The sequence below is a fragment of the Sinohyriopsis cumingii genome, unplaced genomic scaffold (genome assembly GCF_028554795.1).
Source record: "Sinohyriopsis cumingii isolate HCF-2022 unplaced genomic scaffold, ASM2855479v2 utg000160l, whole genome shotgun sequence".
NCBI lineage: Eukaryota > Metazoa > Mollusca > Bivalvia > Unionida > Unionidae > Sinohyriopsis > Sinohyriopsis cumingii.
This window is the reverse complement of record NW_028315873.1, coordinates 2,768,379-2,796,288: the sequence shown is the minus strand read 5'-3', so window position 1 is coordinate 2,796,288 and position 27,910 is coordinate 2,768,379. Positions and strand designations below refer to the sequence as shown.

Genomic DNA, 27,910 nt, shown 5'->3' with positions numbered 1-27,910 from the left:
TTTAAACATTTTATTAGTTTATTGAATGCTATGAAGCATTCAAGAACTTCAGTGACACTCAACTTGAAACATTGAAGTATATACTTTTGTATAAAAGAACCGATCCTTCAGTGATGCTAGTATATTGGCAATAATCACATAAGAACATTCATTTGAAATACCTTTGTATAGTTGATTGATGTGACATTGATGCAAGTTAGGGTAATAGAATTCATACACTGTAAGTTATTTTTTATTCTTCATTTTCTTTTTTTTATATTGGGGAAAGCAAATGTTTAAGTAACTTAAGTTTCTCTCAGAATACTTATCTAATAACATAAAGTTAGGAATTTTAGCCAGCTACCTTGCGAATCCAGCCGTACTAAAGATACCAATTGTCTTTTCCTATTTCAATAGGCCAGTTGCAGTAATTCTTGCACATGACCTCCCTTGGCACCGCCAGGTGTCGCTAAGTTTTAGCTGAGAGTGATACTAACAAGGATGCTCGCATGGCTGAGTGGTTGAGAAAGTTTTTAAATAATGTGATTGGATAAATATTCTTAGGCAAAACTAATTTACCTAAAAATTTGCTTTCTTCTTCGAATACTGTAGTAAATTTAGAGTATGTGCACTTGGTTGTAGTGCCCCGTTTTAAGCATTTCTTAGATTTGTGTGATTACTTGTTTGATTATTGGAATTCGGCGCCATGGAAATATTCCTGGCCCGAACTAATGAGCTAATTAATAGGAGCAAACGTCACGGAGTGAAGTGTTAGTGTGTTTCCATGATGTCCTGGTTCACTAGTAGTGAATTCCGACCAAAACCGAATGAATGTCCCTGGAGTAAAATAGTACATATTAAAATCTAGTGGTATACATTGGTAGCGTGACTGCAAGGACAGCACTTACGGTATTAAACCGGTAAATTACACAAGGGCATAAATAAAAAGGGACTTGACAGACACCGTTTATGTCGCCATGTGGGCGAATATGGTGCAGTTATATCGGCGAAATGTGCCTGGAAAGCATACATTGACTGGCCTAAGGTGGCTGAGTTAAAATAGTTCCCATTGTTAGGGAGTACTCATATATGTTCTAAGGCGTGAACGGTTGGTGGTACGGAAACATAATGAAGCCAAAACACGCAGATGTACGGTTGATAGATAGCTGGCAGTTTGGTTTATCTGTGGTCTTGCATTAATTAGAGGAAAATTTAGGTATAGAATGGACACGTCGGGCTTTCTGATTTACAACTGAGGTTGTATGGAAGTCTTTGGAAAGTCGGGGAAACTTATGACTTCTAGCGAGAATCGCGCCAGGGTTTGACAACCACTCGGTCAAGTAAATACCCGTGTGAGTGTAACAATACGTTCCCCATCATAGTACGTTAAGAGAATAAGTAATAGGAAGAGGAGATGCTGAGCATCTGACCTTTACCTCAGGTATTCTTCTAGGGAAGAATAGCTGGAATCCCCGTGTGAATGAAAACCTGTTCTCCTAATTATATAAGCAATACAGCCTGGGGTCACTTGACCTGTGACCCTAATATACAATTAGGAAGATGAATATTGAAATCTTCTTAAGTATAAATTTTCACCCGCGAATCCAGCGAAGCTAACAGGCTGTGTTGACTGATATAGTTAGGCTTACTGGCCATCTGTGCAGTCACCACTGGACCTATCAGATTCAAGGCTTGCCTCTGAGATGCTAAATCTCTGAGATGAAGGCTCAATCAGGTTGATTTTGCATACCAGCCATCAGCTTATATTATATCTTAGATCGAAACGCGGCATTCTCAGTTGGGACGTCAGAGTACACTGAGATTACGACCTACATCAACCACGAAGCAAGCGTTTGAGGGATGATATTCCGGCTCGCACCAGAAGGAAGAAGCGTTTGCGCATGCCATGACCTTCCTCCGTGCGTTTCAAGTAGTGCTTGAGCGTGTGATCAGGATCTTGCATGCTTGCTGTTCTTGACCTGTCTATGGAAGAAAGAGAGCGAGTGGCAACTCTTTGGTTACAAACGGTGACCTATTTTGGGCTACAATGCCTTGTCGTATCAAGAAAACCAGCGAACCCTCTGATCTGAACAGAAAAGAGTTCGGGTTGACATAAAGAACATGCAGCTCGCCTACCCTGTATGCGGAAGCTAAAGCTACCATGAAAGAAGAATTGTATGAAAGGGACTTTAGCAAAGTGTGGGCTTGACTTCTGAATGGAGTCGAATTAAGCCATGCAGGAACGTACGCCCACTGGACTGCTTAAAATTGGGAAAGACTCCCCCAATGAACCGGAAATACAAGCAACGAACTAATTTAACAAGTTGGCTAAGCTGTCTTCTCACAAGGTCTCCCGTTCTGGACGGTCGGTGACGGCTGGCAGAGAGTAACATGGCATGGTGTAAGGAAATGGATCCATTTGATATGATACGATCCCCATGCACCCTGACTTACAGGCCAGAATACCATGCTCGGATATGCCGGGGTGGGGGGACTTACACCTACTGGATTGGCTAAAATTGGGGAATATTCCCCAATGAATCGGTATTGCCAACAAGAAACTGTAGGTTGTCTACCTTGACTTATTCCATCTTTAGTTCCCTTCAATGACGAATGGACTATTGCTTTGAACGTAAATTTCATGCATTTAGTAAACATTTCTCCTGAACTGACTCAAGAAGAGAAAATAAAGCATAGATTAGAAAATCAGGATGTGAGAAACTAGCTAATACGGTAACCCATGACAACGTATTATAGACGCTGAATACCAAAGACAGTGTATACTTACTATAACCAACACAAAAGTCCTTGTAGACTTCCGTGCTGGGGCCTCGAGTGGCCGATTGGTCGTAAGCGCTCTCCGTTACGGATCACTGCCATCTCACCTCTGTCTGCGCGGGTTCGAGCCTCAGATTTGGACAATGTGGGTGTTTATTTCTGTGGTTTTCCCGGGTTCTTCCTCCACCAATAATACTGGCCGCCATGTTTATCCTACCGTGCACTAAAAAATGACGTTAAACCCTACAAGAACAACAAGACTTCCGTGCTCTTTAGTAGCACATATAACATTTTAAATGATATTCTGCTGAACGACTAAGAAGAAAATGAAAAGCATAAATTAGTAGTTCATAAGGTTACTAACTTGCTATAATATATTCCCTGCCTCTAACGTAGGAAGACAAATTGGCAGTGTCGCGTTCGAAAAACAATATGTTTTGAATTTATGGATTTCAAGGACTTAGTTGACCGGTCTGCTGAAACTTCACACGAAGGAAAATAAAGCATACATTAGCAATGCAGCAAGTTAAGAACTCGCTTACGCCAACTCCGTTACATACGGAAGAAGCGAAAACCATCAAATTAGCGCTAACTCGTATTGACCTTGCAGAGGTTAACGATAGCGTGGTGTGATGTGGTCTAAAAAGAAGAAAGACCCTAAAGGTGAAAAATCACTCAAATCTGGCAAAAGTGTTCAAAGATTATAAACAACCTGCAGGATAATGAATAATCCACCTACTAAATCCAACAGGAACGGTTGACGAATCATTCAAAACACAACAAGAGCTTGGATTGTCAGAGGATAAGTTGTACAATGTTGTCCAGTAAAGCAGTGAAGCTAAAACTAGTGACACCTGTTAATGCCAGTGGGAGGTATTGGGCAAGAGGTATTGACCTTTGTCTATTGAAATTGCAACAGATGATTTTCGTCTTTACTAGGGCTGGATTTGCGAGGTGGCAGGCTAATATTCCTAACGTAATGTGACTGGATAACGTATTCGAAGGAGAAATAAATTTATCATTTGGAAAACCATACTTGTTGGGTGTTACCTTATGTTGTTATGTAGTTTATGCCTCTGGATGTTACACTTTCTATTGTTTTAAGAAATATGTGACTCGTTGATAATCAGTACGGAATCATTATCATCATGCTCAAAGTTCATATGTGTTTACATTAGCACATAATATGGTATACATTCAAATTTGTTCCAACTCTGTGCAACGAAACGGGTATATTTACAAGTCAATAAATTTTCTGGATTGCACATGACAGGCACTGCTTTCCTTAAGGAAATATGCATTTCCCTATGCTATGAGATTATGACTTATTTGTTTCTTCTTTTTTTGTGTTTAGTGTTATGTACATATATGTTTCATATTGTCATTTCAATCGAAGCACATTCATATTTATGTTTCACTGGTTGGAGATGTTACACTTGATTCAAGTCTTTACTCAGCTTTGTCTATCCTGATAAACCATGTTTTGAGTATACAGAGATAAGATGTATCTGGAACTCGCGTCTGTTGAATCTCCTTCAATATTCCATTTTCAAAATTGGGGTCTCTACATTGCTGAGTGAGTGTTATCAGTGTTGAGCTGATTTCACTCGAATAGGTTTGGAAGCCAAAATAAGAAAGAAAAAAAAGGGAGATCCCACATTCCTCATGACGATATGTTTTGAATTATAAAGTTTTCAAGATGTCTGCATGGTGGCCTTATTGGAATTAGGATATGCACAAATTCCATGTTGGATTAACTAAGTCTCATAATAATTCTTCTGGTGAAAACACAATATCAATAAGAGCAGCCAGCTTGAAATAGTAATGTAGATTTTCAAGATGGCCATTATAACAACCATATTGTAATTCAGATCTTCACAATTGGAATTCAGATCTTCACTATTGGAATTCAAATCTTCACTACTGCAATTCAGATCTTCACTATTGGAATTCAAATCTTCACTATTTGAATTCAAATCGTCACTTTTGGAATTCAGATCTTCAGTATTGGAATTCAAATCTTCACTATTGGAATTCAGATCTTCAGTATTGGAATTCAAATCTTCATTATTGGAATTCAAATCTTCACTATTGGAATTCAGATCTTCACTATTGGAATTCAAATCTTCACTATTGGAATTCAGATCTTCACTATTGGAATTCAAATCTTCACTATTGGAATTCAGATCTTCACTATTGGAATTCAGATCTTCAGTATTGGAATTTGGAATTCAAATCTTCACTATTGGAATTCAAATTTTAACTATCGGAATTCATATCTTCAGTATTTGAATTCAAATCGTCACTATTGGAATTCAAATCTTCACTATTGGAATTCAGATCTTCACTATTGGAATTCAAATCTTCATTATTGGAATTCAAATCTTCACTATTGGAATTCAGATCTTCACTATTGGAATTCAAATCTTCACTATTGGAATTCAGATCTTCACTATTGGAATTCAAATCTTCACTATTGGAATTCAGATCTTCAGTATTGGAATTCAGATCTTCACTATTGGAATTTGGAATTCAAATCTTCACTATTGGAATTCAAATTTTAACTATCGGAATTCATATCTTCAGTATTTGAATTCAAATCGTCACTATTGGAATTCAAATCTCTTCACTATTGGAATTTAGATCTTCAGTATTGAAATTCAGATCTTCACTATTGGAATTCAAATCTGCACTATTGAAATTCATATCTTCACTATTGTAATTCAGATCTTCACTATTTTAGTTTATAAGGAATAAAATATGATAATAATTATTTCAGTGGATATCCCACATTCATTCTGGAGAAATAGTGATATCACGATTTTCAAGCTGACAACAATACTAGATGTCGTATGGGCATAGTTTGTATTTCGAATCAACTAGACATTATATGTTATGTACGAAAATCCATGCCGATATGTCCGTCCTTCTTGACGAGCCGCATGAGTAAAATTTTCGAGTTCAGTAAACCATAGGATTTAGGACCAACTAGATAGTACAAAATGTCAGTATTACTTGCTGTTCTGTAGGAATGACATATTCATATTTTCAATATAGCCGTAGGGATGGCCGTTTTTAAACACCATTATCACTTAAGACCAACAACACCTAATACAAGGACAACAGTGAAAACCCCATTCTGACAAACCATCCAATATGAAGGAGTAATCATGTAGCAACCATATGGAATATAAAGTCAGTGTCATGTTCATCACAATAAATCTTCTGGTGTAAATTCCATGTCACTATGACTTTCCCTTCAGTAAGAGTAGTGATAATACAATTTCCAAAATGACCGGTCTTAGGCTTCATTCTGCATCCTGTATTATCTCTTCATTATTTATTGGCGTTATTTTGGGAAGTTGTACATTTTAAAGAGTTTTTCTTTAGCATAGCAAATATGTAATAACCATCTATATTCATTTTCTTCAAAGTAATTAAAAACGAAATTCACAATTAGTATGTATTCGAATGGGGAGAAATTTAGTTTGTTCATTGTGCTACTTCCTGAACAATTATATTGCTTTGACTGGGCAACTAAGTAAAACAGTAAGGAATAGGCAAGCAGGTAAAGCCATGATTGGCATTTATTATTGTTATATTTGTTTACATTGTTTGTTAGTTATTATATTTGTTGTTATTTTTCATTACATGCTACTGTAATGTATCATAGTCTGTTGGACTTGACATTGACCAAAACTGAATTAATTTCTGTTTGACTTGAATTGACTTTCTTTTTTTATTTCTGTGTAAACAAATAATACATGCATAAATTATTCTCTGTGTGTTTGGGATTAAAATCAGTATTACAACTAATAGAAGTAAACATGTTTATTATTTACAAGGATAGGCAATGCTAGTTTTTAATCAAAATGCTAATTGTGAAATGAGGTCACGTAGAAAACTATATAATCTTGTAAATGAAAGGATCTTTTCACTTGTGCTTTAAGACCTAACACTTTGAAATTGCATTATATGTTGTGTCCAGTATTTCATTTTTAGCTGGAAACTTTTATTTCTTCAAAATATTGAATCGAAATTATTATTTTCTCTGGAAATACAAAAGTGCTCTGATAAAGATTTTGAATAGAGACATTCACTGGAATTGATATAGAATTCAAACCTGGATTAATATTACTGCGATTAAACAAAAGACTATTGACACTTCAACACTATAAGCTACCACATACATATAGCCGCCTTCAGATGTTTGTTTACTTCTGGACTTCTAATGAATTTTATTCAGGACTTATTATTACTAGGACTTGTGTCTGTAATTCTTGGTTCATTTTGGGATATGCAATACCGTAATTTCCTTTGTTCTCATTTTCACTTTGTATTCTAGGGAAATCGTATTTGTTCGGTTGGTTGGTTTAAATCGAATTGGGAATGTAATGTTAAAGCTGATATTTAGCGGTCAGACTATGATGAAGAAGTTCTTCAGGTCATCTGCGGACACGTACTGTCGTCACACTTGGTCCTTAGGTTCTCCTTGGTCTATTAAGTATGTGACTCTGTAGTTGGCTGCCAGGGCGTTGTAGCTGATGCCATCTTGCTCCACCAACAAATAATGATTTTTATTCATGTCCATGAGAATCAGTGCTACCCTCTAAATAGATCAAGCTAGCGGAAGAGATAGATATATCATATTTGCTTCTACTGTTTGGAGTGTTTCTGATATACTTATATGTGATTATTATGTTAAACAAAACCTTAAAATTCCTCAATAATGAGTTGTATAGAATCGTATTTGTTAAGATGATTACTAAATGTCTGAGTACACCGTCACTTTGAACATCTGCATAAAAATATAACTGTGTAATAAATGTACTTTAGGTGTAGAGTCCTGGCAAAGATTATCAAATTTTAAGTATAAAATATGTTTGCTTTAAAGTTATAAACTATTGTTAATTAGAACCACTGAATCAGCTATCTGATCTCTACTATCATCAACATTTTCAACATCTAACGTTAATGCTAAGTACTGTAATTGTTTATGTTGTATAGGCCACAGCTAGACTCAGTTCCGCATGAGTGTTCTTTAATACTGAATATTCTTTGGACTACATAATAATGTAAAAGATTAAAAAATTGGAAAGAATTAATTCACAATAGTTTCCCTAAAACACCGTCCTCCTACCGATAACAGGATTTTTCCACATACATTAGCCCTACACCACCTATCTCCAACCGCTAATGGGATTCCTTCAAATGATTTATCCCTACACCACCCTTTTCTTACCTACCGCCAATAGGATTCATCCGCATCATCATAATCCTAGTATTAATACTGCTACAGGGGCACCGAGTGGCCGAGTGGTCTACAGCGCTTTCAGTTATGGATAACTGCCATCTCACCTCTGTCAGCGTACGTTCGAGTCTAGGATTTGGCCAATGTGGGTATATGAGAAAGCTTGCCAGTAGCTTCTCGAAGGTCTGTGATTCTTTCCGGGGATTTCCCGTATTCTTTCTCCACCATCAATACTGTTCGCCATGTATAGTCTATCGTGTGCTGAAAAATGGCGTCAAACATTACAACACCAACAACCACAGCTACAATCATTGGTAATGATAGGTATGTTACTACCACAGATAATAAATAATGAGACATAAAGGATTATCATTGCTACTACTAATATGGCATATATTAAGGGGCTTCAAGTATAGCAACTATTACTTTGTAAAGCTACACCATGTTTCTTGTACTACTACTGTATGTGCTACTGCTACTTTTAATACTACAGTACTGCTACTCCTATTTCCGTACTATCAACGGGACTACAATTCCTACCATTTTATTGATTGTGCTACTAGTTTTACTACTTACACTCATTTCATTTATTACTCGATTATTTCTGTTTTAATAATAACACAAGGAAAAGTCTGACAATCACGATATGTACGTGTATAAATCAAGTAAACCAAGTACGTGTATAAATCAAGTAAACCAAGTACGTGTATAAATTAAGTCAACCAAGTACGTGTATAAATCAAGTACGTGTATAAACCAAGTACCTGTTGCTGGTTATTACATATTTGACACGCATAAAAAGGAATACACATTGTTTAAAAACAAATTGGGTAAGATTTTGTGTGGCTTTCCGTCTTTCGTGTTACTCAATGGAGAATAGTTCACATCATTCAATTACCGGTGCAGACTGTTCATTATGGAGAGGGCAATTCCTACCATTTTATTGATTGTGCTACTAGTTTTACTACTTACACTCATTTCATTTATTACTCGATTATTTCTGTTTTAATAATAACACAAGGAAAAGTCTGACAATCACGATATGTACGTGTATAAATCAAGTACGTGTATAAATCAAGTAAATCATGTACGTGTATAAATCAAGTAAATCATGTACGTGTATAAATCAAGTAAACCAAGTACGTGTATAAATTAAGTCAACCAAGTACGTGTATAAATCAAGTACGTGTATAAACCAAGTACCTGTTGCTGGTTATTACATATTTGACACGCATACAAAGGAATACACATTGTTTAAAAACAAATTGGGTAAGATTTTGTGTGGCTTTCCGTCTTTCGTGTTACTGAATGGAGAATAGTTCACATCATTCAATTACCGGTGCAGACTGTTCATTATGGAGAGGGCAATATGTCGTGCTAAGTATATTTCAATAACTTGAATAACGGCCATAGTTTAAAGGGCATTAAGCTCAAGTTTTACAACCACGATTTTATATTCTATGTGTCAACCGCTGATCACCCTAATCTCTACGGTGTTATCTCTTGATAAAGTCTTAATTTGGACTCGTATGCCAATTTTCTCTAGTTTGAAAACTATGTCAACCAGGTTTGTTGACTCTGTGTGTTTTAGAAGAGACTTTCGCTCCATTGTCTTGATAAAACAACATAGCTGAATTTTGGCGGCATTCATAGCTAGAAATATAGTATACTAGGTATCTCCATATTATGTATTTGTTTTATTGATTGCATGATGTAAGGGTCATTGTAAACAACAGATAAGATTGCAAAGTTTTGTTCACGTCGTTAGATTATACTTTATGGTAATACTCATTTGTATGCAAGTTGTTTATTGGATCTCAGTTAAGGACAATAGTTTTTCCCTTCTCTACCTATATTGTGTCATATTGTTTAATAACATTTAAGAAAAAGACTCGGCCTTGTTTATAACTTCGGATGTTATAAAAATGATTGTTTGAACCTCATCCCAGTCATCCTATTGTGCTATATAATTTTACATAAGGTTGTTTTTAGCAAAATTATTTATTCGTATCTTTAAGTTGTGTTCTGATTTAATTTGAGATGAATCTTTAATTTAAATGTTTCATTGCATTGCAAGATTTCGTTAACTTTTAGATAAAATCACTGTTTTGAAATTATTGTGCATTTATTGAAAAACCTTCAGAATTAAATAATTGTGATACATCAATACTGTTGTCACTTCAGTTCATCTGAGACTTTGGCACATTCAGTAGTATAATTCATTCAGAAGGCGCAATACGTTTGGACCTGTGATAGAAAGTTTAGGAATATTTGGGATTTACCTCGTTATAATATTTACTAAAATTGTTCTCTTTGTATTGTACATTATTTGTTCAGTTTTAGTATGCTTGTTAGCCACGCTTATTCTGTTACTTAGTTTAAGACCATACAATCATGACAATATTTTTATATAGTACCAACCAACATGAAAAGTCACAGTTAGTAGTTTAAATGTGCCAAAAATGGGCAATACATTTTCTGCTTCAAATCTATGTCTTCGAAACCTTTAAAAATCAATATAATATTGAAAATCATAAGACGCGGATTACTTTGTAAATGATCTGAATGATAAAATTTACTAATACTCTCAGTAAGAAATGCAAGGAAATACAAAAAAAAAAAAAAACAACAAAAAAACACAACAACAATGTAGTGTGCTAGAATTTCGCAGGTAGATAATATCAAGAGGTTTCAATTCCTGGTAAGAACACCTCGAGAATATTTTAATTTATTAGTGGCATGAATTACAGAATAATTGCTTGGAGCCGTAACGAAGTACCTTTTCAATAACTATGTTAGTGTGGAGACTATACAGATTACTTATTATTGTAAAAAAAATTACTACAGACAATCCTCTGGTCTATTATCAAGACGAGGCATTACTTTAGACTCCAATAACATTTCAGACAATATAACTTGCCAACACATGTTAATAGTGTAAAGGTATGTGGTGGGACAGATGAGAGAGATGTTCCCCTCTTTATAATTGTTTGGTAATCATTACCTAGGAGATGACAGACTAAGGCGTTTTTACCCGGATCGAGTAATACATAACATTAAATATAAAATTAAGGGATGAAACAACAGAGAGCTGTTTAGAGATATAGAATAGAACAAGTCCCCACATGTACAGTGCCAAAATTGAATCAATTACATTAACGAGAATGACATGTGAATGATTCTCTTCCTCCCAGAAATACAATTACACAACTGAGCGAAATGCATTTGCTACTAATATAACAATTTTCACCTTATGATCGAGTGAAGGATCAAGCTCAGATTGTCAACATGGCAGCATCATCGTCTTTTCTACATCACTGCCAGTGACTGGTCAACGTCTCGTTATTTTGTCTCTCTCTTTGCCTCTGTCTCTCGGTATGTCTGTCTCTCATCGTCGGGTCATCATTTCTTGGTTCGGACTGCGCTGTCTTACCCATTCTGCAGCGAGCTGTTGAACTATTTGACTTTTTGTCATCCAATATTATTTTGAACCTAAACAGAGAACAGGATTTTCATATTTCTAGTATCAACAAATATTCCCACTTCTTTCTGTTAGATATCATTTACCGGAATTCAACAGAACTAGCAATAATAGTTCGTATTTAAGACACAATCAACCTATTATCATAAAGCGTTATCGTATTAGCGGCTAGTAAATTCCTAATTGAGTAACACGATATAATTAACCCTCTATGATTCTTGCGGCCAAATATTTACCTGCTTACCTTTAACTCGACATACGATATCAATGCTGCACCATCGTTACATTTTTGAAGAATTCACAAACCTATTTGCACGAATTAGCGCATCTCACGCCCTGCCCAAACTACGTTTCTTTGCTGATTAGCGATTTTTTCACATACAAACAATTTAAGAACGATAATTTAGCTCAGAAGAAATACATGAAATCATAATACATGATTTCTATTACATACCATGCCCTTAATTCTGAACTCATTAATATCATCGAAATATGGCAAGACATTAAAACAAAAATCATAAACGACTTGTTATTTCTGAATTTAAAGAAAATTTTAAGTATGAGTTTAAAATGAATAGATTAAAAAATAATTACAAAGCTACGCCAATGAACCGTCGGATGTTAGAGAAACTAACCTCGTGCTTTGTCCGAAATTCGCACTTCCCTTTGAGGTAAGATCTCTTCTCCTTTCGAGTACGTCACGTTCCGACATGCAATTTTATATTTCTCGGAGTCAAGACTTCTGGTTTATGAAACAAATTTGGACTGGCTAGTTCTAGGAGGTGATTATTATATAACCCTCAAGTCCGTCAGGGAAGAAGCGCCACATCGTTTAGCGTTGCCATCCATGATAATTACTTTACCCCACAAACGTCTTTATTACTCAGAGAAATTAGAATATCTTTTACAAAAACTATAATTTTATGATATCTGTTGCAAATGGAGCACAACCTCATATAATTCTCTCTCCCAGATCATGTCACTTTCGGCACTGTACATCATGACCTCGTGTTAACTTTGCGCCACTCTCCGTTCTATCTGTTAAACAAACGATTCCTATTTAAAACTCAGTTAATGGCCCATGCGAAACGTATTAATTATTACAAGTTGCAAATCGATGGTGATCCTAGCCAATACATCACACTTGATGTCTACGTGTCACGCTGACCAAATAAAATGTACTACTAGAATTCTACTACAGACAGATTACACTCTGTACAGTCTACATAAATTTACAATATTATAATGTTTCTATCTACTATTTCAACCTATACTTCTTGGATTGAAAAAGGACTTGTTTGTTAAATCTAACTAAGGTACATGCTACACTTGAGGATATAAAATGTAAATCTGATTATTTGAGAGAATGTGTACAAGAGAGTGCAAATGTGATATTTACATGTTCTTGTCCCCTTAGTTAAGCGTTTACAGTGTTTATAACGTAGGTCCATGTTTGTATTCTGTTAGCATTTGTGTTATAGTGTTAATAACTGAGGTCCATGGTCGTAGTCTGCTAGAATTATATTTTGTTGCTAATAATGAAAGTCCACGGTGCAAAAGGATATGTTTGGATCTCAATATGAGATATATGCTCTTCGATGTTTGCGTAGGATAATTTTACCTACACAAATTAAGACCCATCTAGTTGTCCTGTTGGCTTCCACTATATAAAAATCCTCTAAACGTGATCCATGTTCAAAAACACAAACCCGATACTAAACCCAAAACTTGTAAGCCATATTATAGTCCCAAAACCTGGTAGTGCCCCTAACGTACTCTTACATTCCATTAGACCCATATTTTCTTCCATAACAAGTGAATAAAATGACTATAGAATCGTAAGGTCTACAACTTTGCTATCGAGCGCCATGAGTTAGTATCTTCAGAAACGTAAAAAGTTCTGTTTTAAGACTTGTTGGACATATAATGGAGGAAATTCACTAGCGTTTGGGGGCTGATACAAGATAAATTAGCTGGTGTCTTTAAGTCTGTTTTAGTAAAGTTATTGGCACAAACAAGAAAGGTAATTGAAGTTAGAATTACTGCACTATAAATTCATAAAGATTAGAACGTGCTTTTATGTCCATCTGAATTGACTATAAAGATGTAGCGTTAAACTTTTTCAGTTACACGTGGTACATGTTAGGAGCGACCACATTGCCGAAGAAATATGTTGGAGTAAATGATTGATTGTAAACTGGCATAATAAAGTTTACAGACATAACACACACACACACACACACACACACACACACACACACACACACACACACATATATATATATATATATATATATATATATATATATATATATATATATATATATATATATATATTGTTATGACCACTAGAAGAAGATTTATAACTCGTGGTTAAAGTGCTTTCACTGGATGCTTGTAGCTCCAAATAAAGACTGTTCGGCGTTTATGCGATGTCTGATGACGCATGCCACTTCTCTTTCCCAGACTGGGGTATTTGGGTGTTAGGACGGCAGTAGCTACAATGTCCTAGCCTCGACGTGGTAAACGAAATAGAGGTAGTAATACTAATAATAGGAAGGCACCAGAGGTTAGCATACAAACTCAGTCAAGTAAATAAGAGAAATTGGAAAAGTATACGGCAAACCAAACAAACACAATAGTTGGGACTCTTGATGTGGAAACTGGACACCATGAAAATACCGTTTTAGTTCATTCAGTTCAGCATCGCGAATGACATCCGAGACGGATCCTAAGTGAATTGCCACGTATCCATATCATAATGTATAAACAATTACCGAATTCGTTACGCGCATAAAAAAATTCAACACTATTTGCATCAGTATAGAAATTAACACCCTGATGCCCCTAGAGTTACGGACGTGTTAAGTTGTCATGCAGTAAAAATCAGCTGTGGGAGCTGTAGCATGACACAGGTAAACAGAGACTGTTTATTTATTATACAAATTGGCAATGAAATCTGATCGACTGTTACATTTTCAAAAACTATTGGTGTTTAAAGTTATAAGAGTCTGTCGATTTTTGAACAAAACACAACAATAATTTATTACAATAGGAACTAACCTTTCAACCATTTGTTGTATCAACTACGAATCTATAGTATTAAAATAAGTAATATAAAAGAGTGAGAAGAATCAAGCTTTGTGAAATTCGACAAATATTTATTTCTTTGACTGCAAATTGAAAATTTAAAATAAAACGTACGGTATTGCGAATTAAATCCTAAATAATCATAATATTATAGACACAAGTCCTAATAATTAAACTTCTTCATAAACTTGAGAGGAAATCCAAATAAAATCCAACGCTGAAGTGTTGAAGTGTCTGTGATGAGCTTTATCGTGGTTGGTAGCTCGTACGGTTTTGATGTCCCAACAATCGGTTGTTGAAATAAGGACATTGTTGAAATTACTATACATCTCGCCAAATGTCTCTGTCCGAGAATATTATCTGGCAATGAGCACTCTGTATTCTGGAGGAAAATCACATGAATTAAAATTTTTGAAGAAATAAAGAAATGAATCCCAGCCAAAAATGCAACAAAAAACAATAATACGCATTGATTCTGCTAGATCTTGAAGCGGGGGCCCCTAGTGGCCGAGTGGTCTAAAGCGCTCACCGTTCCGGATAACTGCCATCCCAACTCTGTCTGCGTGGGTTCGAGTCCAAGGTTTGGCTACCGTTGGTACGTGGGAAAGCCTGTCAGTAGCTTCTCGTGGGTCGGTGGTTCTTCCCTGGGTTTTCCAGTGTTCTTCCTGCACCAGTTATACTGGCCGGCATGTATAGCCTATCTTGTGCTGAAAAATGGCGTTAAACCCTAGAACAACAACACCTATATCTTAAAGCAAAAAATCAATAATATTTCTAGTAACGAGCTAACCTTATCTTCCACCTGTCCGCAGGGCGCAATTAACATTTTCTATATAAAACATTACCTAATGGAAAATAACCTTTGCGAACGTTCATAATATCTACAAGAAAAAATCTTAGTTATAATTAGAAATATATTACTAAACTTAGAATACAGAACCTTGAAAATTCCAGGTACGCCAGGTAATTTGTAGTTGAGTTTCCAGACTCAGATGAACATGGTTACTACTATTAATAATGATTGAAAGGTTAAGCGCATGCACGGAGAAAATATGTTAGCTATGTTTTACTCAGTAATTTCGGATCAAGTACAAACCGATCTTTACTTTGGACAAGGTTAAGTCCTGTATACAACGATAATTAACAAAAGCATTAAACAAACAAAAAAATCTAACAAAGAAATCAAATTAAATATGCACAACACAAAACGAAATAACATAACATATTTAACCTTATCAGCACCAAAAGTGTACAAATGAGATAGGGCTATTTTATGTTTTTTCACAACGTTTTGTTTTATTTTATTGTCCCTCTACTAGACGTATGCAAATTAAGAAATGCACTGCAGTTCCTCAGCATTTCCTCTGCTGACGTTTATTTACACACACACACACACACACACACACACACACATGCATCCGAAAAGACAGCTTTTTTATGCGTAAAGTCAAAGCCAAAATACATTTAAGAAATTTTAATTTATTTGATCTTTCTTCAAGTTTTAACACCATTAAGGTTTAAAATGAATGGGCCTGCACTGTCCGCTACTTCTATGGAGTAAATTTTGTTTCTTCAAATGTAATATAAAGCATAATTTGTGTCTGCCTCATAGAAAATGTATATACACTAATTCATCTTCTACCAAGCTATGAAAACAAACTTCAAAATTTAAGGATAAATATTCAGTCAGTCTAAAAAGTAATGTTGAAGAGAACGTCAAGTCATCTTCAAGATATACAGTGTAATCCAATATTTCCGTTGAACCTAAACTTTGGTAAAACGCTTGGCAGCCACACGATAAGGCCAGGTTCGAATTTCGGATGGCATTGTTTGAATGTTTATTGTGCTAATCTTTGAATGTGACAACTATTACAGAATAGTTATAAAGATGATGTTTTATTCGGGGGAGGGTGGTTATAGATACTTATATGATATTATTGGCTGTATCAATCCGCTATACCCGTTCAAATCAGCAGATATCTGCCCTTGGGAAAGATATTTAGCACAAGGTTTCCCGTCCTTATATAGCAAATGAGGTGTTAAACCTGCCGTCAAAAGCAGGAACATAAAAACCCCACCTCATCTTTAGTACAACGCTACTTCTTAACTTGGCATAAGGTACCTGATCTAGTTGGGAATGCACATCTTCGACTAACGATGAATTAAATCCGCAATTAGCTTTTGGATGCAGGTGCATGAACAAATTATATGGAACTCTGTTTTGGACAAAATATGTATATGTTATAATGTTATTTCATCGTTCCAACAGCCATAGAAAAGATATGATACTTGTTACAGTATGTACTCTTAAGGAATAGTGTGTGCCCATCTGAACATTGAATCGCAGTTTTTGTCTGTCATTGAATGATTCTGTCTCTCTTTCTCAGTAGTAATACAACTAAGGTGACACGTACTATGTTATTTAACACCTCATTTTGTAGGGTTTTAAGAAGTTCAAAGGCGTTATCATGATGTGGAAAATAATGACTGGTAATTATTTCCTCACCAAGTTGTAAAGCTTCGACCACACAAAATTGTTATAATAGCGTTGCCAAGACGATATCGGTAACATTATACATTCTGCACATTATAACGTAGGTTTAGACCTGTTTAGTTATGATCAAATACACCTTCGTTCTGTAAACCAACACTACATGCACGTAAATGATTACAAGTGGGTCCTGAATGTGCAGTAATTATCTCTCAAGTGATATAGATTTATGTATTTCGATTCTCCGCTGCAAGATTTATAGATGTTGATCTGTCAAATTACTTTGCAGCATAACACATGTCAACCTGAGCTAGATACAGATACGTCAGACTAAGAGCCATTATAATGTTAAAAAATAAACCTAATTAACTGTGGTTCAACTATTCTGTTAAGATGTAGACTACAGCGAAGCCAAGCAGGTTAGTCCTTCTGACTTGTTAACACGGAACTTGATAATACATTGAAAACGACACAATCACATGGCTAAAATCATCATTATCGAAATGTAGCAGGCTAAGAGAGGGTTCGAAGCAAAGAAGATCCTGAGCGTTAAACTAATATAACAATTTATTTCTGCTCAAAATACCACACAACTGAACTACAGTATATTAATCAATCTCTTATTTATTATTCAGATAAATATCATTAATTACGATTTATACTTTTTTCCAAACGTAGCAGCTTGACAGTCCCATGTAAAAGTACAAACCATGGAATTCATTTCAATTCTATATACGAAACTAAATTACATTTGAATCATTATAACGTGTACTATTTTCCCTTCTAGTTGAATAGATTAATATATGGGATGTTAGATGTTCCACTAAATAAAATTTTTGGAGATCGTTTAGTTCTATAGACTAATAAGTGAAACGTTAGACTGTTCTACTAAATAAAGTTTATGAAGATATTGGAGATACAATTTATAGCATTATAACTTATTCTGACGCATTGTATTCAAAGTTAAATATATAATCGGCATCTAATGTAAAGCCACTGTTTCTTTTTCTTCTTGTCTTTCTTTGCGAGGACATTTATAAGAGTACAAACGATTTGCAGTGGGCAAAGATATCATTGTTTCATTTACAATAAAGGAAAACTTTTTAAATCGATAAATAGGTGCTTTCACGAAACCCGCTATGAAACTAGAGAGGGATATATAAATTCTGGCAAAGAAAGACAGAATAATTTACAAGCTTCAGCCCATTTTGAATCGTTCAAATGCTTAGGGTTTGTCAATCGGAATATACTCGTACCTTTTTGATCAAATCGAGACATAAACATCATCGACATGCGTCAATCAGAGGGTATCTTTATCAACTCTCACTCTTAACTCTCGTAACTCTCCCTACCACGGACCGCTCAGGTGGCCTAGTGTTTAGAGCTTCCGCGTCGGATGCATAAGGTCGTGGGTTCATCCCCCAACTGAGTCATACCAAAACCTTACAAAAACAGAACTAACAATTGCCTCGCTTGGCGCTCAGCATTAATAGGCTCGTGTTAGGACTGGTCGGCCTGGTGTCAGGATAATGTGACTGGGTGGAACATCATGCAACATGTCTGCGGCATGAGGCCCCTGTGCTAGACATCACAATAAAACTGTCACACTGCATACATCGTAGCGATATGACTGAAAAAGTGTTAAACAACGTTAACAATCCAAATCACACACACACTCACTACCACAAATTTGTCTCGCATGACCTGATTGGCTGCTATAAATTAGATGACTGGGAATTTCAAAAGTCACCAAAATGTAAACGTGTATCGGTGTATTCAGATCTCAATATGTCACGGTGGAGATCTGATCATAATTTGACTTAACTTCGGTACAAAGTCAATTATCGGAACCTATCGAGGGAGACAGATTTCATCCTAATAATTGATCTTTTCCAATATAAAATTTTGATAAAAACAAAAAGCGTAGATCCAAATAATTTTCTTCGGAGACTTTTCCTGTGTCAATCCGAGCAACGGGCTTGCCAAAACAGTTAGCAATATATCTACCCTGTCAATCCCAATATAGCTCTTAGTGGTCTGTAGTACCGCGTGTCTAAGTTGGTCAGCTTTGGAACTCTCTGGGATTAACGTGTCTTCATTGCGGGTGCAGACCTGGTATGTTAGTTTCTCAAAACCTGTATAACCCACTTAGATGGCAGAGAGTCCCGTCTGTCTACGTTGCTCTAAGACATTTCTCAGCAAAATTATATGTTCGTCCAAAGTATCTGTCACTAATAGTAAGTCTTACATGAAGTTCATAACTCCAGTCCCCCATAACGGTTCGAGTAATGTTCTCATCTGTCGAGTGAAGTGGCGGATTCAGACCCCAGATGGCATGACTATCCTTTGGTTCGTCCCATCTGGAGCTGCGAAGTCAAGTCTTTCTCGGCCTTCACTGCGGACTGGAATTTGCCAATACCCAATTGACATATCTATTTTCGAAATATATTTCGCTTTGTTCACTCTGGCAAATATGGACTCAGGATCAGGTAACATTTCTACCTGAAATTAATTTATCTTGTGTAATTTCCTGCAATCGACACAAAATCAGTGAATACCCTCTCTTTTCAGTAAACAAACAACAGAGGCGCTATATACCGACGCAGCTGGTTCTACGATTAGCAAGTCAGTCATAGGATGGATGCCATTATGGACATTGTTTAGTTTTGCGTGCGGTAGCTGTTATGGTTTTAAATTCATGTGCTTTTCGCCCACTAGGCTCAAAATGAACTCTTTCAAAACCGTCATGCCACGCATTTCTCTCAAGACGCTTGAGTAATCTCAGAGTAATAACTAATCGTTCTTATTATGCTCTGACCTTAACGTCCCGTCAAGAACAACGTCAACGTAGGTGCCCTTCCCAGTCAACAAGCAAATAGGCAGTAGTTCATTCACAATTGTATTAGCCACAAATTTTGTGGGGGTCTCTCTTTCATGATAACGTTTCAGGTGATTTAAGTGGTTCAGTTTCTTTGTCTGCTACCCAGATACAATACTTATGTCCACCCTTTTTATCCGTTACAGTGAGCAGTACCCGTCAAGAGAATTAACGTTTGCTGTACTCTAACGGCAACAACAGCAACACCTTGTCACCCATCTTGAGCGGTCGTTCTTTCGTCTTTCTATCGTAATACTTAGCTTGACGTACCAGTACGTCTTGGAGACTCTTCTGAGCAAATGTTGCAAACTTAGCCTTGTACCGGAGATCAACAGCATGCTGGCATGTTGTTCACACTTCTTCGGATGCCTATTTACTCGTCTATAATTGTTTTCATTACAGCCATTAGTCCCCTTTTTGTCCCCCAGTAGACTAAATTCAAAGGTTACAAACCTTAATTAACCTGAGTTATTTGCTGCAAGTGAAAACGTTTCGCGTATATATATATATATATATATATATATATATATATATATATACCAATCCTTTGGTTGACCTTCGAAAAGCTTCCACAAAGCCCATTTAAAGGTCTCATTAAATCCTTCTATCAGACATTGCACTGCGGGTGATACTCAGTGGTTATAAGGTTGCTAATGGACAGTAATCGATTTACTTCATCCACCACCGGTCTCAATAAATTCATTGCCTGGTTAGTTTGTACTTTCCGAGAAACATTAACTCTTAACCATAGTCCAAACAAGGCATCAGCAACCGTAACTACTGTAAGTGAGTCAATGTCCTTTAAATCAACGGCATCTGGTAATCAAATATCAACAATATATAACGATTATCATTCTCTAGCCGGATTCATCACATATGCTAGGTCCATCGCCAACCTAAAGAATGGCTCATCAATCAGTGATGTAGTTATTACTGCCATTTTGAGATGGGAGGACATATGTGCCACCCACAGACGAATAAAACATGCGAACGTCTCCATTTATAACAGGTCAATACAACTGCCTCACTGGCTTATATATGGTATTTGCCATGCCCATGCGGCGCCCAAGTAGGCCATCATATGCCAGCCTAAGCATTTCTTCTCGCTTCTCGATGAGCAGAATAAATTGTTTAAACGAATCGATCCCTTGCCTGGCGTATTGGTGCTAATTAAATCGCCGTCTGGAATTTCCGTACGGACTCATCCTTTGCATACCGGTGTACTTTGTTCAGAGTCAATTCTTCGTCTGTAATCTTCCCCCACTCGCCAGGTAACAAACTATCCACATAGTCAAGTCGTGGGTCTATGCGGTTTGGGCCCTGACTTTCGTTTCATGGCCCTTGTGTCAGCGGACCCTACATACACTGGTGAACAAGTCATAGGGCTAGACTGCGACAACACATACCATCACCTTAATATTAGACCGTGAGATAGTCCCAAAGAACACCTCTTTGAATTCACCATTTCAGATACGGTTAGTCCAGTTCAGTTAGCAAACTGAATTTCAATCTTTTCGTCTGTATACTCTCGAAGTTTGACATATTTGCTGTCTACCAAGGCCGGTTGTATTCAGCCGGTACAATAAATACGATTGTGATATCGCCGTTAGCCTTACCTACCGCAGTTTTAGTCAACTCTACTATATTCCGTTTCCGAACATTGTTTGGAGTCACCGTGTTAATCATAATCCGTCGCTCTCTCGCTTTCTCTCTCTAGATGACATAGAAATAAAACAGAAAAACGGTTATGTTTATAAAACTTTACATGGTTTTTGTTTTCTGCAGGAATTCAACCTTTTATCCTTATTATGCGTCAACTAGGTTTTTTCAGTTTGTTGCTGATGCTGGTAAATATTTGTATAGACCTAGAAGCTAACGCCAATCACTAAGCAAGATTTTACTAGTCAGTATGGCCACTGCGGCGATAAAAGGTGCAAAACCTGTCAAGATTTTATACCATCTGAATCATTGGTCGTTTTATTCTGTAAAGAACTATTCATAACTTAATGTGTTGATCATTGCGATTATTATCTTTGCCTGAGTCAAGTAAATTGTGTTAACTGTGTTCTTTATTACAATTTTAGTAATAAACTTTCTTACTATAACTAAGAGTTTATCTTGTAAAAAACTGAGACTCTTCTTGAATTAAATTTTCCATTACGTAATAGCTTTTTTCATTATATAGACATATTGATTATGAACTGATGTGACGTAGAAGACTATATAATCTTGCTTTTTTAGAAATGAATAATTTGTGCTTTTAAATATGAGCAGAATCAGTCGTAGAATAGTTGTGTCCATTATTTCATTTGGGATAGAATTTATCTATTCAAATTCAAGTGATTCGTCTATGGAAATGCAAAGTGCTCAACAATAACATTCTTGAAATAGACTTTGATTCACAGAGTGAAATTCAAAGAAGGGTATATTCTTGGATTGTATTGCTGTGGTTCAACAATATAACATTGACACATGAACACGACACAGGCCATCGCAGGCACATTCACACCTCCAGCTTTGGAATTTTTTAAAAAGTATTATTAAGACTCAAATTTATTTAAAACATTAAATATTGGGACTTGCATTAGCATTTCTATAATTATTTGGGATTTAGTTTGCAATGCCGTAAGTTCATTTGTTTTACATTTAAGCTTTGTATTCTAAGGAAATAAATCGTTGAATTGCATCAAGTTTGCTGCATATCACTCTTTTCTATTACTTAGTTTGAAACAACAAAGTCGTAAATAATTTCAGGAAAGTTCGATTTCAAATTTAAATTCACCTTGTCTTGAAATTTTCTGTCCCAGATATTATTTTACATTTTCTAATTTGTTTGAATGGAAACTAACATGCTTTTACAATACCATATAAAGTGAAAAACTGATTTTAAATCATGCCCAGGAAAAATGTATTTTAAATCATGCCAAGGAAAGGTTAGACTCCTTGAATAAAGATAGATTACTGCAGCTGCGAGGAAATTGGATTCTTCTGTGGCAAATACTTCATTAACAACGCAGTAATTTAAATTATTTGGGTCCAGCAATTGGTAGGAAACATTATTTTGGATCACATTGCTTCGAGTTTGATTAGTAAATCTCTATATCTCGCTGAAATGAAAGCAACATAATTCATTTTAAAATACAAGATGAAAATAAAATGAAGAAGGCTTCGATATCTGAGGGTAAATCAAATACAGGTGCAGAGAGAAAGACGAAAACATAATACTGAAAGAGAAATAAAAATGGAGAAAGGATGGAAATTTAGCTCATCTTTATTGAAAACTGTAATCATTGCATGCATATTGACGTGAAGATTTGCCTTTATGATTACCATGTCAAAACGTTAGAATAGGCTGCTCATACAAATCACGAGTAATCCTAATCTAGTGTTGTCCGTTAGTATTCTACCCAGCAGTCTTCTAGTTAAAAACGCAAAAATAAAACAACTGTTTCAGCCTAATACGAGCACATCCAAATCTGTCTGGTAGATTTTTTAGAAAGTCTGATTAAATGTATCAGGAAACCTTATCATTTCCTACGTGCACCTATTGCAAGACGAAATGACACACAATGTATGATTGCTACTCATTACAAAATAATCAGCAAAAACAAGACAGACTTATTCCAATTTCTATTATTTCTAAGATATCAAGGTTACGTTCATGTATTGAAAGCGAAACATTTGTTGAGAGAAACAAACGTCATTCTGGTTTTGTTATGTAGAATGATGAACTATTCATGTCGACCGGGTTCTATAACATTCAGAGGTGATTCTGCCAATTTAATCTATATTAGTATTTTAAGGGACATAAAAGCTTCTCAGGGTCTTTTTTCATCAGGTACTTTGCATTGTTCTGATAAGTCTTCTTCTAATGAGATTGTTCTTGTTCAGGGGGTGGAGTGCGGCGTTGGTAATGTTCCTCTCCATCTATCGAGTGTATTCATTTATTACTTGGAAATGACCAAGACACAGTTGGTGTTAGTTTATTTGTAAATGATGCATATTGTTTTGATCAGAAAGCCCGTTTTTCTAAAAAAAACAATCACTTGATGTGTACCCAGTTTGTGCAGGTACTAGAGCTATGGCAAAGAATGCTCTTGAAAATGATGTTGATGAGGAAATTATTTATGTAGCTCACTCATGTATTGGCCAGGCTTATGATGAGGTCACTTTTGCTAGTCGTTTGGATGAATCGAGAAGCATTGATCATAGTTATTCTGTTTTAACTGGCAATTCTCTGTATTCTAATCAGGCTGACAAACGGCAATCACTTGTTTCTCGTAGATAAACAATATCCTGAAATCTTCTGTGTCTTTAAGTGAGATATTAACGCCAATAAAGGAACATAAGTACATTTTTGTTATGTTTCAAAAATGGGGACTGATGCAAAAAAAAAAGTTAGATCACATGAAGTACTTGCTGTTGAGAATTGGTCAGTGATTTATCAGATTGGAGATCCAAACATGTATATACATGATTTAGCCCATGAAATTCCTTTGGATAATCATTTAGGGATCGTGAGACCGAACACAAGATCTTGAATCGTTTGTACTGGCTAAAAATGAAAAGTTAATAAATTAGATTTTGTCAACTTGTCAAAGGGTAGACAAAACCCAATTAGAAGATGCTCAATGCCCACCTACAGCCGATTCCTTCATTTGACGAGCCACATAGCAGACTATTGGTAGATTGTGTCCGTCCTTGACCTATACTTGCTGACCATAATGTGTTTGTCTGCAGGATTCCCATGGTCTTGTTTTATTTGTAATTTGTGTCATTCATAACATTTCATGTTAAGGAAACGTTTTGGTCAGTTAGTCAGACTTATTCATTTTCTATTTCAATATATGATATGGATAGTTGTATTTTGGACTAGACCTTGTCCACAATAACGTTCATTTTCTGCCTGACCTGAATTATTGCTCTTTGTCTCCTGTAAATGACTACTACATACACATTTGTTCTCTATTTATATGGGTTAACTATTATGATTATTATCTTCACCTGAATTAATGCTGTTGTGTTTGCTATGTTTTCTATTATACATGTAGTAATGTAGTTTCTAATTATAAATACATCTTCTAATCACTGGGAAGCAACTAGAATTTAATTTTCCATTAGATAACAGTTGGTTGTGTTTAGAAAATATTATTTTGACCTGAGGTCAATTAGAGAAATATATATTTTTTTCTAGAAAATATTGATGTGTCCAGTATTCCTTCTGGGCTGGAATTTTATTTATTCAAATTATTTAATTCAAACGATTCTTCTCTGGAAATACAAAGTGCTCAACGGTAAGATTTTCGGAAATACAATTCTGGATAACTGGTGAAATTCAAAAAATAGTATGCACATGGATTGTATTTTTATATCCAAGAAAAGACTACTGGCACATCACTACGACACAGGCCAACACATGCATTTCAACACATCCAGCATTGAATTTATTTTGGACTACCACTAATGTTATTTTTTCAGAACTTTAAACATCAAGACTGGTATTAGCAATTCCAGCAATTTGGGGTACTTTGCAATATTGTAAGTACCTTTCTACATTTGCACTTTGTATTCCAGTGAAATAAAGTGTTTGTTAAATTTTACAAAGCTTGTTGATCTTTAATATTGCAAATGTTAAAACCAAAGACTCGTAAAAACATGTTTATTTCCTTGAATAATGATATGCATGTATGATCTACTATCTACACATAAATATCAACTATGCGTTATGTAGTTTACAAAATAAATGCCTCTGGTTAGGTGCACCATCAACTGATTTCGGGCAAAGTTCATTCTCTTAATGTAATCTAAGGTGGGGTTAAATTATTGTTACGTATGTAAGAGCTGGATGTATTTCTTTCTGTGTGCATGTTTTAGATATAGTATTATTTATATGTGCCTATGGTTTGGATACATTATTCTTATCATGTGTTCAATATGAATATCTATGTATAACGAACTTTCTCGCATATTCAGGAAACGTGTCAGATCATTGTCAACAATATTAAAATGCTGAGAGAAAGTTGTTCAAAATCACATATAGTCAGCATCATTTGTATTACCTGGAATGTTTGCATTATTTCTCAAGACCGTATTGGAGTGAAATCCTTCACTCGGGATTTGCGTTTGCCACTTATGGAAGTTGTCTGTATATCTCTGTTCGTATAGAGGAAGCATATAATATGACGGAGAGAGAGAGAGAGAGAGAGACAGAGAGACAGAGAGAGAGAGAGAGAGACAGAGAGAGAGACAGAGAGTCTTGGACATCATGAAACTATAAAGGATGATCGAACCCGATAAGTACCTAGTTACAATGGAGTTGGAATTTTTGATCAATATCACAAGTGGGCTGTTTATTGAAAGAAGGTAAACACGATCGGTATATACTAGTTCATGTAGCACGGAGAACTCGATTTTGTATAAACTGATTCATGCAACAAAAAGGAGAACACTATTGGTATTAATTAGTTCTAGTAGTAAGAATTGTATATTGAAATCTCTTTGGAACTTCGAAATTCATTTCAATGTCCAAATTATTAGCAGATGGAATAAATTACTCTTTAAATGTGCCACTTAATTTAATTCTTAACAATGCAATACATAATTAATTGTTGTAGATGTGTCTGTATACTTGAATGTATGATATATATGTTCTTTTATGTTTACAATGTTTTTACTTTATATATATATATATATATATATATATATATATATATATATATATATATATATATATATATATATTAATTTAGAGGTATGGACTATGTAATCTGAAATAAAGACGTCTTATCTTATCTTAACAGGTTCGTTTAACAGAAGGCGATCACTGTGGGGTAAGAACTGGTTCATATAAAGGGAAGGTGAATACTGTCATTATGTCCAGGGGCGGGTAACAAAAACATGTGCAAGAATAAATAATGATATGGACATTATAACAGTTGGAAAATGGAAATGATGCAAATGGAAGATGTGACATTGTTTTAAATTAAAATGTCATTAATATAAAGCATATATTTTAGTTATGGTGATGGTCGTTATGGTTAGAGTAACTGTTACGAAGAACAATGACAATGACGTAATAGATGACGCAAAGTATACTCAGAACACGATCTGTCAAGCAGATGGTATTAAGGAATAAACAAACAAATAAGCACACAATCCAAACCAACCAAAAGAAATAAACGAAAAAGACAACAAAACAATTTTTGCGAACATTGTTGATTCCGCCGCAGACGCTTGAAATAAATAACTGCTAAGCACTCAAGAACTCTTTTCGGTCTGGAGACAGATTGCACCAATAAAGACCTGGCTTGTGATAGGGCTGCTAGTTACGCCCATCTATGTGTTTTATTTAAAACCAAGCCAGTATAATCTAACACTGAAAGGGTATATTTTTAAGTTAACAGACAGCAGCATTCAAAGTATTAGAAGGCGGTACCGGTATTATGGCCAAGGCAATACATATTCCCATCCATAAATAAATACATTGGAATTCCATAGCAACAATTAACCTGTGTTTGAAGGTTTAAGGCACATTTGTGAATATTCAATGTTGGATTTAATACGTAGTTTTCCTGCATTGTTTACATTGTAAGTAAAAAAATATAAATTAAAACAGATCATAATGACAAAGATTTTATCTTAAAAATGATCATATATTGTACTTATATCTAGTTATACTATAAAAGGAGTTGTTTTATTGCATGGTTCCGTTATATATTTCATTAGCAGTGCTTACAAAAATGTGGTTCCCCAGGTGTCCGAATGCTTTAAGGCGCCCACCAATATGTTTCTTTTCCGGGATCTTCCTCCACAAATTATATGGTGTGCTAAAATATGGCGTTAAACCCAAAAACAACAAGAAGTTACAATAAATGCCCTTGGTGATGTCTGCATCAACCAAAGCAAAACATAATACATTATTAAGTAAGTAAAGGTGATATATATAGAATGCTAAATTGGCCT

General features: G+C 35.4%; 1 protein-coding gene across 1 annotated transcript in view; it reads left to right on the top strand.

Moving 5' to 3' along the window:
* LOC149774640 (uncharacterized) overlaps positions 1–27,910 on the top strand; it is an 89,425-nt gene that overhangs the window by 31,156 nt on the left and 30,359 nt on the right. The window contains exons 3-4 of the mRNA XM_089944964.1: positions 4,755–5,251; positions 10,600–10,657. Coding sequence (XP_089801090.1) covers positions 4,755–5,251; positions 10,600–10,657 — 555 coding nt within the window. The remainder of the gene's footprint in view (positions 1–4,754; positions 5,252–10,599; positions 10,658–27,910) is intronic.